The sequence below is a fragment of the Thunnus thynnus genome, chromosome 1 (assembly GCF_963924715.1).
Source record: "Thunnus thynnus chromosome 1, fThuThy2.1, whole genome shotgun sequence".
Taxonomy (NCBI): Eukaryota; Metazoa; Chordata; class Actinopteri; order Scombriformes; family Scombridae; genus Thunnus; species Thunnus thynnus.
In genome coordinates, this window is record NC_089517.1 from 4868492 (window position 1) to 4881612 (window position 13121).

At 40.8% G+C, this 13121-nt stretch overlaps 1 protein-coding gene across 3 annotated transcripts; it reads right to left on the minus strand.

Annotated features, from left to right (window-relative positions):
- Positions 1-999: 999 nt before the first annotated feature.
- On the minus strand, positions 1000-12835 carry kmt5b (lysine methyltransferase 5B). 3 transcript variants are annotated; one of them, XM_067603719.1, is made up of 10 exons: positions 12418-12835; positions 9067-9324; positions 8835-8982; positions 8539-8704; positions 8334-8443; positions 7195-7361; positions 7007-7026; positions 6760-6896; positions 6254-6453; positions 1000-5835 (listed from the first exon to the last, which is right to left on the minus strand). In XM_067603719.1, the coding sequence occupies exons 2-10, from the start codon at positions 9233-9235 to the stop codon at positions 4349-4351; spliced, it is 2604 nt and encodes an 867-aa protein (XP_067459820.1). In that variant the 5' UTR covers positions 9236-9324; positions 12418-12835; the 3' UTR covers positions 1000-4348. The 3 variants fall into 3 exon arrangements, with proteins under 3 accessions (XP_067459820.1, XP_067459899.1, XP_067459986.1); XM_067603798.1 differs by lacking the exon at positions 12418-12835 and adding an exon at positions 12099-12397; XM_067603885.1 differs by lacking the exon at positions 12418-12835 and adding an exon at positions 11980-12067.
- Between the last annotated feature and the right edge of the window lie 286 nt (positions 12836-13121).

Below are 13121 nucleotides of genomic sequence, written 5' to 3' on the forward strand. Positions count from 1 at the left end.
GATTTTAAATAAAAATAATGAAATAAATATAAATAAAATACATTTTGTTGGGGGAAAAATGTGAAAAAAAAAAAGATAATGCAATGATGTAACTGAAGTATGTGGGGAAAAATAAAACATAATAATCATGAATAGTAATGCTGTCTCCATATATGGACTATTTAATCATAAATCTGCTGATTCATATTAAACTACGGTCAATTTTAAAGTGTCTCTGCTACAAGATGGTGAACATCATACTTACTGAACATCTGTTTTAGCATTCTCATATATACCTTTATATACTTTTCTGCTGTCTTTTTCTAACAAATTGAATTTTGAGGATACATACGGTGATAGTCTATAATTTTCTTATTGTAAACAAATACAATGAAAAGACCAAAACCAACGATTAACTGCTCTATTAACAAGTATTGTGTGTGTATCCAAAGTCTGATATATTTTATTCCTCTGTGCTGTAAACCTCCTTTTTGTCCAAAAACTATTAAAAACACATCAATGAGTCACACTGTTGCACCGGGTGACGTGTTCCTTCATCACCATGAACATAAACTGTAGTTTATTTTGACTCAATCCCACACAGCTGCCAGAAATACTCACTGGCGCACTAAGTGTGGATTCATCCGCCGCTGAAAATAGTCCCCAACAAATGCACTATTTCTTCCTGTTTGAGCAACGTTTGCTAAAAACTACAGCGACCAGCTTATTTATGATATATCTTTAAGTAGGAACCAATGGGCTTGGGGTTGAGAGATACAGAGTAGGGAAGTCTTAAAATGATTGATGGACGGCCAACACATTGTTGGTTTTCTGTCTTTTCATGGGATTTGCTGAAAATAAGAAATATATAGACTATAACCTAACTTTATCAGTAAGATGTAGCCACTTCTTCAATGACTGACATGTTTGCACTGTGATGAAGATATAAATGAAAACATAACAAATATCACTTTGACATCAACATCCAGCAGATGTCAAAACACGCTCAGGAAACAAGAGTCACAAAGAAACTTTATATAGTTTTCAAGTATTCAAAACTGTTAAATAAGTACAAGATGTGTTCACATGATTTACATATTGGACAATATATGCACTGCCCATTTTTAATTCTCTTTACATGTTTCCCACTACCCACGCAACACGCTAAAATGTCCGCAAACTATTCACATTTGTTTTGCTTTTTTTTTGCTTTTTTTTTGTGTTTTTTTTTGTTGTTTTTTTTAAATCAATTGGAAATCTTGACAGCTGTCTATTGGACAAAGACCACACAGACGGTACACCTGGAACAGTTTACAGTGTAGGATGGAGACGTCCGACGAAGGGGAAGGACAGACTGAGCCAGGTTCAGAACGGTGATTAGCTGCTGGTGATATGAACAGTACATATTAAACACAAGAAAAGTGGGTTAACATTCATCTCAGTTGATCCCTTAATCGATTGGGCAGTTCATTTACTTCCACACAACAAAAATAATATACAGAAGGACTGACAGTGAACTCTGAGAAGTGTTTCCATATTTCAAAGGGGGAAGCAGATGTCTTAGCATTTTCACTCTTCATTGATTAGTCGAGTCACAAATTTGGTCTAAATGTGTCAAAAAGCTCTTTGTTAAGGCACCTAATGCTGTTGAATACAGTAGTTTTTACAATTTTGCATACTAAAACGCCTGTAAGCATATCTGCTCCTCCTAAACCTGCAGTGCGGGACTTTTACATATAAATGAACGTTTGTTACATTCAAGCCAAACAAGTTCACAACAATGCTGATTGAGCCAATCACCACCAGATAAATCTCTCTGGGTTTCACCGTATAGAGTTTTTAATCTGGTGTCGGGTTTGACATTCCCGCGCTGGCCGGATGAATGCATACTACGCATGCTCTAGCGGCCGAGCCTGTGCACCGGAGACTTCCGCCAGCCGAGACGCTAACTTCCGGTTAGCCCTCTGCTAACTTGAACGGGGATAAAATAATTTAATCGTGCGACTTTTCTAGACGTTCCAAATATTATCGGACCGAACGGATCAAATTCTGATGGTGAAATGAGTCGTTTCGCGGCAGTTGTGTGACGCTCAAAACAATTTATCCACCATTTTACAGCCACGACAGTAGTGACGGAGTAGGCTACGGCGGAGCCTGTGACATAAACACGTGTTGACAGTGTTGTTATTACTCTCACTGCCAGAAGGGGGAGACAAAAGTCCCGCGCTCCAGCTTTAAAGGACCAGTGTGTAAGATTTAGTGGCATCTAGCAGTGAGGTTAGCAACCACCTGAATACCCCTCCCCTCAACCTGCCCTTCCAAGCGTGTAGGAGAATCTATGGTGGCCACGAAAAACACGAAAGGCCCTCTCTAGAGCCGGTGTTTGGTTTGTCCCTTCTGGGCTACTGTTAAAACATGGCGGCCTCTGTAGAAGAGGATCTGTTCCCTATGTAGATATGAAGGGCTCATTCTAAGTTACACAATTCTTATTTTCAGGTGATTATACACTAATTAAACCATACAGACGGGTGACAAATCAAAAGAAAAAACAACAGTCCAGGTCTGAATGCTTGACCCCTACAGTGAGGGGGTCTGGTGACTCTGTTATGCTGTGGGGGGGCATTTTGCTGGCATGGTTTGGGTCCATTTGTCCCCTTAGAGGGAAGGGTCACTGCAAATTAATACAAAGTTGTTCTGAGCGATTACCTTTATCCTATTGATGAAACATTTCTATCCTGATGGGAGTGGTCTGGATGACAATGCCCCAATTCACAGGACACAAGGGGTCACTGAATGGTTGGATGAGTATGAAAATGACATAAATCATATGCTACGGCCTTCATAGTCACCAGATCTCAACTCAACTGCACACCTATGTGAACCACCATCATCAAAACACCAAATGAGGGAATATCTTTTGGAAGAATGGCGTTCATCCCTCATGGTGGCCCAACACTTGACTAAAACACTTTATGTTGGGTTTTTCCTTTAATTTGCCACCCGTCTGTGTTTGTGAGTATTATCTTTCCATTTCTGCCGAGTCCGTTCTGCTAGATGCCACTAAATCTTACACACTAGTCCTTTAAGAAAATACAAACTGATAAGAAAAAGGAAACATATGTAGGCTACAGATAACAAGTGATGTATAATGTGTATTTCTACAGAATTTGGGCCTGTTGAAGTTAATGCTGCCACAATCAATAACAATTAAAGAGTTACACAGGACAGAAATTCAGACAGATGGTCAGGAAATAAAATAGCACCACAGAGAAGAGAATACATGATTCTAAGCTAGTAAGTACATTTCAGACAATGTGTGATTTTCCTCCCCAAACTCTCGTGTTGATGGACATCAGTTAACTTGCTTGCAAAAAAAAAAAAAAAAAAAAAAAATCAGATTAGGTAAATAAGAATTGAGACTGGACAGGAGAGAAAACAAATGTCAAGTTCTGCTGGGGGACATAAGCCAGTCTTTCTGTACATTACTTTTCAAAATTACAGGTTGAAAAGTATATAGGTAGCCTTTACTCATGAATTTAGTTTGATTTACCTCCTTATTTGTTTAAAAGGGTTGGAATATCATGTGTGCCATGTTACCATTATACAGCAGCTCCAAAAGGAAACACTGGTCCATTTTGACTGTACTCAACTGACTATAAAACATTGTGTGCTTTTATTTCTTGGGATTCTGCAGTTTAATGAACACGTTTATTTACAGCACTCTGAATGAACTGCAGTGAGCTGATTCATTGGAAACAAATTGTGCAACTCTTTCTATGACGCTCACATGGGAATAAATTTCATAACAGCACAGATTTGCTTTAACTTTCATTGACTGTCAAGAGACACATGATAAACTTACACAGTAAATAATGCGGATAATAGATGAATTATTGAAAATTCAAGTGGTTCAGGAAAACTACTGGGATAATGACAACATGGCACCTGAAAACCAAATGAACTGACTGACTGATCTTATAATGCCTCTGGACCATCTGCACCATACTGTACATTCAGTATGGTTTGCCACACAAAAATTACAAACCATGAGACAGAAAAAAATAAAATAAAAATCAAAAGGTTCAATAAAAACCTGCCTATGAGACAGAGGGGATAGACACCATACTGTACACTTTCTACAATATCCATGTCCATTATGAATATAACAAGTGCATTCACTTAAAGGAATAGTTGAACTTAAAACAAATTCTCATTTTTCACCTAGGATCCGGCCAGATTCTTCAGATTCTTAATTTTTCAGCAATTTTTTTTGTTTTTAAATTACTGTACTTCTTTTACATCAACACAACAGTTGATTAGCGAGTCATCTTTATTTACAGGGAAAGGTGGGAGTGATGAGCTCCACAGCTTATGCATTGAGCCTCAGAGACTGATCCTCTCTCCTCCTGGAGCTGGAGGAGATATCGATGTCTATGGAGTCTTTACCCACAATGAGTCGGAGGCGCTTTGCTGGAGGAAGTGGAATGAAATCGTCTTCAAACTCATTGTCGAAGTAGTCATCGTCGTCATCCTCCCCTTCCTCGTCATTGTCCTCTTCAGATGAAGGATCTGCCATGACCTTTTGGGTCCGATGTCCACCATTCCTGGCCTCCAGACTCTGACCCATATCCCCGTTATAGGGCATCTGGTCCGCTTTTGTCTGGGATATTCTCCGTGCATCGTCCTCCCTCTTCAGCTGGATCTTCAGCTTGGTGGAGTTACTGTGGACCACAGGCGGAAAGCCGTTATTCAGTTTGGCTATATATGAGCTGCCTTTGTCCTTGTCGTGGTCCTTGCTGAACTTGATGCTAATCTTGCTGGAAGAGGCCGAGTTGACCGTAGAGGCAGAAAGGTTGGAGGAGCCAATGGCGTCGCTGGGGTCATTGGTCTTGCTACTGCTGCTGTCCCTCCGCCGGCGGAGCGTCAGTTTGGGGATTCCCGTGTTGTTCTCCAGGATCAGCTGAGCGTCGTAGCGTGTGATCTGACGCTTCTTCTTCCCCTTGTCCTGTGACCGGCAGCCACTCTTACCCTTGTCCCTGCGGAGGGACTTGCTGCCATTGGCAACCCCATTGTAGTCCCTGTGTCGGTCGGAGAAGCTCAACAGCACGTTACCACAGTCTGGGAAGTTAGTGGTGTGGCCAGTAGCCACCGGCATGAACGGCTCACTATATGAGTCCTCACATTTAATTGTCCGCTCAGTCCTGAGCCGTGTCAGCCGTTTCCGTCTGTTGCACGAGCCTCTTCTGGAATAGCCGGTGTCTAACGCCGGCTGCTCCAGGCCTATCCCATGGCGGAGATACTCCTCCATGTCGGCAGGCTCTGTTTTAATGACCACGCCGCCAGGGACCGGGCTCAAGCCGTCCATAGCACTGGGCTCCAGCTTAACACCAGCTGCCGTTTCCTGGGCTTTTACAAGGGTCCTTGTGGACCTGCGAGTTCTGTACGTTGAAGACTGACTACCCTCACTGCTCTGCACAACTGGTAGATTGCCATTTTCCTTGGCAGCATGACGAGTCAGGCAGCCCCGCTGGCCTAGTGTCTGCTGCACCAGCTCCTGTCCATCCTTCTCCTTCTTGACGGTGACACCTTTACACAGCGACACCTTTGAGTCCCTGAGACCCAGCTGGCAAGTCTCTCCCTTGGACAACGCCTTGGGCTCTGCACCCCTCCTGCGACTCCGCAACTGGACTTTACTTAGTGAAGGCTTGGATTGGGATTTTAGTCTCTTTGGTACCCTGTTATTGTTTACACGACCTTGTTTTGAACATGAGGTAGTAAGGGCTCTTGACAAAGTCTGTCTGGTTTGAGTCCTGTTTTTATACTTCAGGCCAGATGATGACGTTCTTTTTCTGGCAGCTAAAGGGAAAAGATCAAATGTTGCATGTTATTTATTTATCACATTTTCAGAAAAACTGAACTCATCGTACTTTGGCAAGGTGATATTTACAAAATGAAATGTGACATTTTCCACTGAATGCCTCAAAATTAATAATATATAATGTTGAGAATGAGTAATGGTGCAATCAGGAGATATTTACATACAACATCGTTGCATATGATTACAGAGACATTAATCATTCAGTACTTAACAGTATTAAATCTATAAATTGTCCAGCTCTAATGTATGTACTTAATCAATACAGATATGGCAGGCTGCCTTTACTGCCACATGGAAATTCTTCTCTGTTCCCGTTCTTGAGTTTGGGATCTAAACCGTTACTGTAGCTATGGCAACAGCACGAAGACAAAGATGAAAGTTTTGGGGGACTCTTACATTGATGTGTTTTTGGCATTTCCTGAGAGTCTACGTCGGTGTGGGAGCCTACAGAGTGACTATCTGAGCTCCTGTTTCCTTCCCCTAACTTCTTCAGCCTGTTCAGACGCTTGTCTGTCTCCCGCAACCCGTACTTGCTGTTGATCACTGGCACTTCCACTGGCAGTCCAGCTTTGGATTTGAAAGCACCAGTACCTCGTCTGCACAACAACAAAACAATTAAAACCTTAACAATATTGTGATTAGAGAACAAAGATTTTAACAAACTACTGATTCTACTTGAGAAACCATACAAATTTGATTTTGACTCTGTAAGACGTCACAAAAAACTTCAGTAAAGAAATTAGAATCAGCAAAAAAAAGTCAGATTTTGATGAAGTCTTTACATTTTATGAAATAAACGTATCTGTTATATTGTCTAAACTAATGGCACCACACTGATACAGTTACATTAGCTGTTCCAGTAGTGTACTGCCACACTGTAGTGTAATTAAAATATTACCTACCGTTCACATGTATAGCATTCACAAAATTCATTGTTTTCCCCAAAAAAGCCATCTCCATAGTAACATGAGATTTCCTCTCCTGGTTCAATGTCCCTCAAAACCTTCACACAGGCCGTGTCCCGCCCCGTCGATACAAACTAAACAAAAACAAATAAAGATGTGTTAATTATCCGAGCTTCCACATTCAGCAATAATTGATCAATAGTTCTTGCTTTCTAAATAAAAACCTACAAAAAAAGTAAACTACCTTGCAGTTTGGTCGACAATCTGAGAGAAAAGAGGGGACGAAATAAACAATCAAATTACTATCCATATCACGAATATTGGACTAATGAAGATAAAAACAAGAATTATGTATTTTTTCACTAGAAAAGTCATTTTAATATGTTGTTACAGTGCTAATGAAACCCAATCACTAGTGATCAGGGCTAATACCATGATTGATGAATGCAGCTGGCCCCAGCCAGAGCTGCGCACAGTTCTTGCGGGTGGAATACATGACACTGAAGTCATTCTCCCCGTGTCGGAGCAACATGTTCTCCTCACTCTCTGAAAGCTCAGCAATGCACCCCACCAAGTACTCGATCTTGTCGTTCCTTTTCCTGTAAAACAATACAAGGCACAAAAGTGTGTTACAGACTACAGCAGCTGACTGCTTTACCTTGTGTTAATGTGCTTTTACACATACAGGCCTGTATATGTGTAGGCTTAATATTTGGGCATCACAACTAGGGCTGCAACTATTTTCTGAATTGATTATTTGTTTGGTCTATAAAATGTCAAAATTGGTGAAAAATGGTGATCACTGTTTTCCAAACCCCAGGATGATGTCCTCAAATATCTTCTTATATCTCAACCAACAGTGCATAACCCAAAGACATTCAGTTTACTGTCATTTAAGACTTAAGAAACCAGAAAATATCCACATTTGAGAAGCTGGAACCACAAAACAATTGAGAGCGCCACTTAGGTACATACTGATATTTAATAAATTGCTTCTATTTTACATTATTTAAAATTCATGCAACAGTTAATCCACAGTATATGTACAGTTCAAGTATATTTTGAGGAGGATTGTAGGTGCAAATACTTGATATTTTTGTGTTCTTGGGTACTAAAATGCAAGAACAAATTTTTACTGTTTGCAAGAGTGGATTGTGCTGTGAGGTAGTTTCATTGTGCATGTGTATAGTCATGTACAACTTGTAACCTGTATAACGTGTTTAATGTGTACATCGAGATGGCGGGTTATAACATGTGTTTGGAATACGACATGAAGGCGGTGATGGATCACAAGAAAAGTGGAACACGAGTCAAAACTAAGATACTTTGCAGATTAAGTGGAAGGAGGAACTTGGAACATGGTAAAATGGCCACTACAACGATTCATCGATTATCAAAATAGTTGCGTTAGTTGGCAACTAATCGATTATTGACCAATCACTGCAGCGCTCTTCGCAACCATCACTGTTGGACATCACACAGAAGTACAAACACAGCCGAGTCAGAACAGTTACATACATATAATGACTACTATTGACTGGAGGGGTTGTTATCATCTATCATGTCCTCACCATTCCTTTGTTGCCACAATTTTAGCTCCATTTTGCTCTGATGAGTAGCGATTACAAGGAAGAATCTCAAAGCCGCTATCAGTGGCGAACATCCGCAGATACACAAATACCTGTAAAAACATAAAGTTAGTCATCTTTTAATTAAATTCACTGTGATGCTGGGAAAAAAACAACATCGGAGCAGATCTTAGATAATATTTTTTACATGCTGCTTGAAGAGCTTTTCTTGAGATTTCGTCTTGTGGAGAAAAAGATTTCGGGAACAGTCCCCTGATGTCAGAGCTCTGAAAGCTTTCTCCAAGTTGTCGTGTTTCTTGAAGCGCTCGATGATCTCCTTCAACTCCTCTTGTCTTCCCTTAATTGGTCGAAATCTGTGGAGGCACATTAACGGCACAAAACGGATTACAAATGTGAAAACCTGAAATAAAATGAAACAATGTCAAGGAGAATACATCCGCGCACATCATTAAGAATGCTCTCCGCTGTAGTAAATCTGCTGACCTGGTGTTCATTTTGTGAGTTTGAAAGCCCAGGTACGGATCCAGGATGAGGCTTGTGGTCAGATCATCATTCTCACACAATTCCTTGGCAGTCATTCCTGAGGAGGGCACATAGCGCCTCTCTGCCTCCAGGCTGGCTGCATTAAACCCTGTAAAAAGCAAACACAGACACGTTAGAGTATGCAACTGCTGACGGATCTATACATTTGTTAACTTCAATACGTCTAACTCACTGCGGCTACATCTTCGGTTTCTGGGGTGGGTTTTGTTGTGCCGTAGGGATGTTCGTTGTGAATGCTGAGAGCGAGTCTGGCTCTGGCTCACAGGATGCTCGCTGGTCAACTTGTTTCCGTGTCGTCTGCCATTTAATACCATGTTCTTGGATTCGCCCAGCCACTTCATGCCCACAAGCCCCCTGGTCCAGTTGCATTTAGTCACCGAGATGAAGAAACACTCTTGAGTGGGGAAGACTGGGGTCTAGTGTTTGAAATCTGGAGGCGGAGTAGAAACAACACAGTAGCCATTAGACTAGATGAACATCTGAAAAAAAAATGTTATTCGGTTACAAAAAATACAAAACAAAACAGGATGAAAACAGGCAGGTGGAGATGTTAACTGCTGATAGACTACCAAGAAAATGAGACAATTATGAAATGAACAGGATTTACCAGAGAACACAAAATGCAACTATTCTCACGACTAAGTAAGGAACTTTCTTAATTCTTCACCTAGTGTACACTTAAAACTGAACTGCATCTTGGAGGATGTTATCAGAAATGGACAGCTGTAAACACAGATATGAGACTGCACCACACATGTACAAAGTGAACTCAAATATGTCTCTGACCAATCTGCATGAATATCTAAACAACATTTGGATACAGATGATTCATCTCTGCCAAACAACTCGGGCAAGGTTTTGAAGTCTACCTAAAGTGAGGTACCAATCAGTCACAGCTCGCCCAGTAAGAGGACAACCATTACAGCCTATTATTAGCGGCTGGTGACGTTCAAAATGTGACCAGCATCAAGTCAGTTTACCAAGTGGTGACTTCTGTTGTTTACACCACTGGTTCCTAACTTGGGTGTCCCAACCCCCACTAGGGGTCGCCAAAGCTTCACGGGGGGAAAACTTAAAAAAAAATAACAATATATATATTATATATATATATATACACACACACACACACACACACACATATATATACACACACACACACACACAGTATATCTCAGCAAAATCTCACCAGGATAAAGACACAGTGAAGACATGAACACAAGCTCACTCTGCTAAATAGCCTCATCCTGCAGTAAAAAAGTATGCAAATTAAAACAACCACAGAGCTCATATAACAATGGCCAGGCGTCAGGGAGAAGAAAACACTGAATTTGTCAGAAAGACGACAAATAATACAGACAGAGAATTGTATAAAAAGTTCCTGAAAATATAAGGAAAACTCATCTCTGATGCACTGAAATATTCACAGGCAATAATCTGCTCAAAATTCATCCAAATTGCTAGTTTTACACAAACTTCCTGTAGTTATTGCATCACTATTTGGGTTAACTGTACACTTTAACACTGCACTGAATATAATATGAAATATCCATAAAATACGTCACTTCGTCAGGGGTCGTCAATTTACTCAATGATAGAATAGAGGTTCCTTAAGGCAGTGGTTCCCAACCTGGGGGTCTGGACCCCCCAAAGGGTTCACTGGATTAACCTCTTACCAGGCACCCCATTTTTGAGCACAAGCCCGAAAATAACGAACCAAAAATAAGGGTTACTGTTCTTCAACCCTTTTGAGTACAGTCATAACCCTGGTCTCATTTAAAAAGGTAAATCTTTAAATTTAACAAACAAAAAGTCAGAATGAGTATAAGTGGCTCTGAAAATAATGCCACCAAAGCTAAAGTGTCACATGACAGTTTACTCTAAGGGGTCGCGAGATGATTTGGACAACAGAAATAAACATATTTCTGACAAACAAAATGATCTTTTTCTTCAAGCTTTCCACTAATTTTTGATTTACTTATGGTGAATCACTGTATTTTATCTCCTCAAGCCTCTAAAAGTTATAAATCCTCCTTTGTTTAGCTGGTAGACAACGTGTAACGAGGGATCCCAGGTAGACTTAGCTTTATTTTAAGAAGTCACAAGTCAAAGAGGTTGGGAACCAATGGTTTACACTGTGGTAGGCTGAAGATACACATCACAGCAGTGTTTGGGAAGCAAGTTTAAAATGTTCCTGTAGCGCCGTTTAGTGGTAACCCCAAATAATACACTGGCTTACTGTCAAGTGCGCTATCATCCATACATATAAAATACTGCTTTGTGAATTTATGCTCCATATAACCGCATCATGTTCATATTCATAACTGCATAACACAACACACAATGTTTAGATGTGTATAATACAAGTATATTAGTTCCCAAATGCGTCGCATAGGAGCATCATCGGATTTGTAATCGATGCATAAAACGCTTCGCATTATCAGCTCAGAAGCTAACGTTAGCCACACTAAAACACAACACAGTACAGGGATAAGGAGAGGCAGAGGGAACCCGGAAGGCCACACCGACAGCTGAGGCCGAGATTGTTTCATAGTTATGAATTTAGCTTTGCTATTGTTTGCTACTAGTCTCTCCACCCGTCCTCCTCCACCGACACAGAGATGCTCGGCCGCGGCGGTTAGCTTGCAGCAAACGCCGGTAGTCTGCGACGAGCAAGTTAATGTTGGCTAAGTTACACAATCACATAAACACCAGTGGTTACCCCGAACATAAAGACGAACACCGAAACACAATATCAGCAGCATAGTGACACATGTGGATAGTGATATTTAACTATAATATTACACCAAAATACATAAACTCCACATCTCAAGCCGCCTCGACGTTTTTCCACTAACGTTCAGCATGCAACAAACGCCTTAACGCTAACAGACGATGTTAGTTAACAGTTATCTCCTGGTGATAATAGTACAAGTCAACATTAGTGAATTTAACATAACATTAACGTAACGTTACTTCTCTGTTTGTGCCAGCAAGCATCAAACTTAACTTCAGCAGGCTGCTAACGTCAGCTAGTACCGTCAATTGGGAACACCAGTCGGTTAAAACACACACACAAATCAGTTACCTTTCCTCCCATTAGAGATATCTAATGTTGAATTATATGTGAATCAAATATTCGACGTCGACAGTCGCTAGTTGGCCACACACATGTCCCAGTAAGTGGATAAGTAAAGCTAACGTTACCTGCAAACCGCTGGGGCACCGCAGCTAACACTAAAGCTAGCTCTGGTTGTTTGATGTGGAAGCCATTATTAGCCGGTTTAACGGGGTAAATCTGTCGTTTATAAGCAAATTAAAAGTTGGACTCCGTGTCTGTATCCTTGTCGAAAACGATCTGCGGCAGCTACCGGAGCCAGCGGATAATCGGTGTATCGGTGCGGCTCTGTTATTTAGCATGATAGCTAACGTTAGCAGTTAAATAGCTGGAAGCATTTTCACGCGTTGGTTTCGTTAAATGTCTCCAGTCGACAACAGAAACACAACAAACACACAAAATACTCACTGGGTGGTTGAGTCAAACAGCCACGAAATAACACACCACTCCTTAAAACTAATCCAAATTTTGGCACGACACCCTTAAACGAAAATATCACAGGAAACACATTTTTTTTTTTTTTTTTTTTTTTTTTGGAAATTAACATTAAAATTCAAGATGGCGGCCTAGCACGGGAGAGAGGGGGAGAAAGGCGCAGCACTGCCATCCAAGAGAAAGTAGATCCAACAGATACGCAGCCGTTCCCGTCCGTCGGGACATCAAACGAGCAGCAGTACTTGTAAATACAGACTGGAAATTGAAAACAGGGCGTTGTAGTCGACTTTTCATGGCCTCTTTTTCTTTATCACAAATTGTCGAAAATGGTTATCTTGGTCTGTGGTTGTAATTGTCGGATGTACACAAAAGTAGTGCTGCATAAACAAACCTCTTTACGCTTCCTAAAGAATCCAACAGTCGGTTCTGTCGGTTTCAGGGAGAGTCAAACTATAACCAGCAAGTTTTAACTTTTAACTACAACTATATTATTGTATTAATTATTTATTTTACTCCACAGTTGTTTTGATGCCTCCCTCTCTCAGTGGTGGAAAGTAACCAAGCACATTTACTCAACCCTCATCCTACCAACATATTTAACATACAAGGACGACTGACTGGGGCCCCTGGAGACCCCAAGAATAGACCAGTGTCATAAACAACCAGCATAGCAAAAT

Excerpts from the sequence above, each read along its gene's own strand:
- kmt5b (XM_067603719.1), bottom strand. The coding sequence starts at position 9,235 with ATGAAGTGGCTGGGCGAATCCAAGAACATGGTATTAAATGGCAGACGA. Across the intron at positions 8,983-9,066 it reads AAACCGAAGATGTAGCCGCA|GGTTTAATGCAGCCAGCCTG; the intron begins GTGAGTTAGACG and ends TGCTTTTTACAG. Across the intron at positions 6,897-7,006 it reads ATTGTCGACCAAACTGCAAG|TTTGTATCGACGGGGCGGGA; the intron begins GTAGTTTACTTT and ends GTTTTTGTTTAG.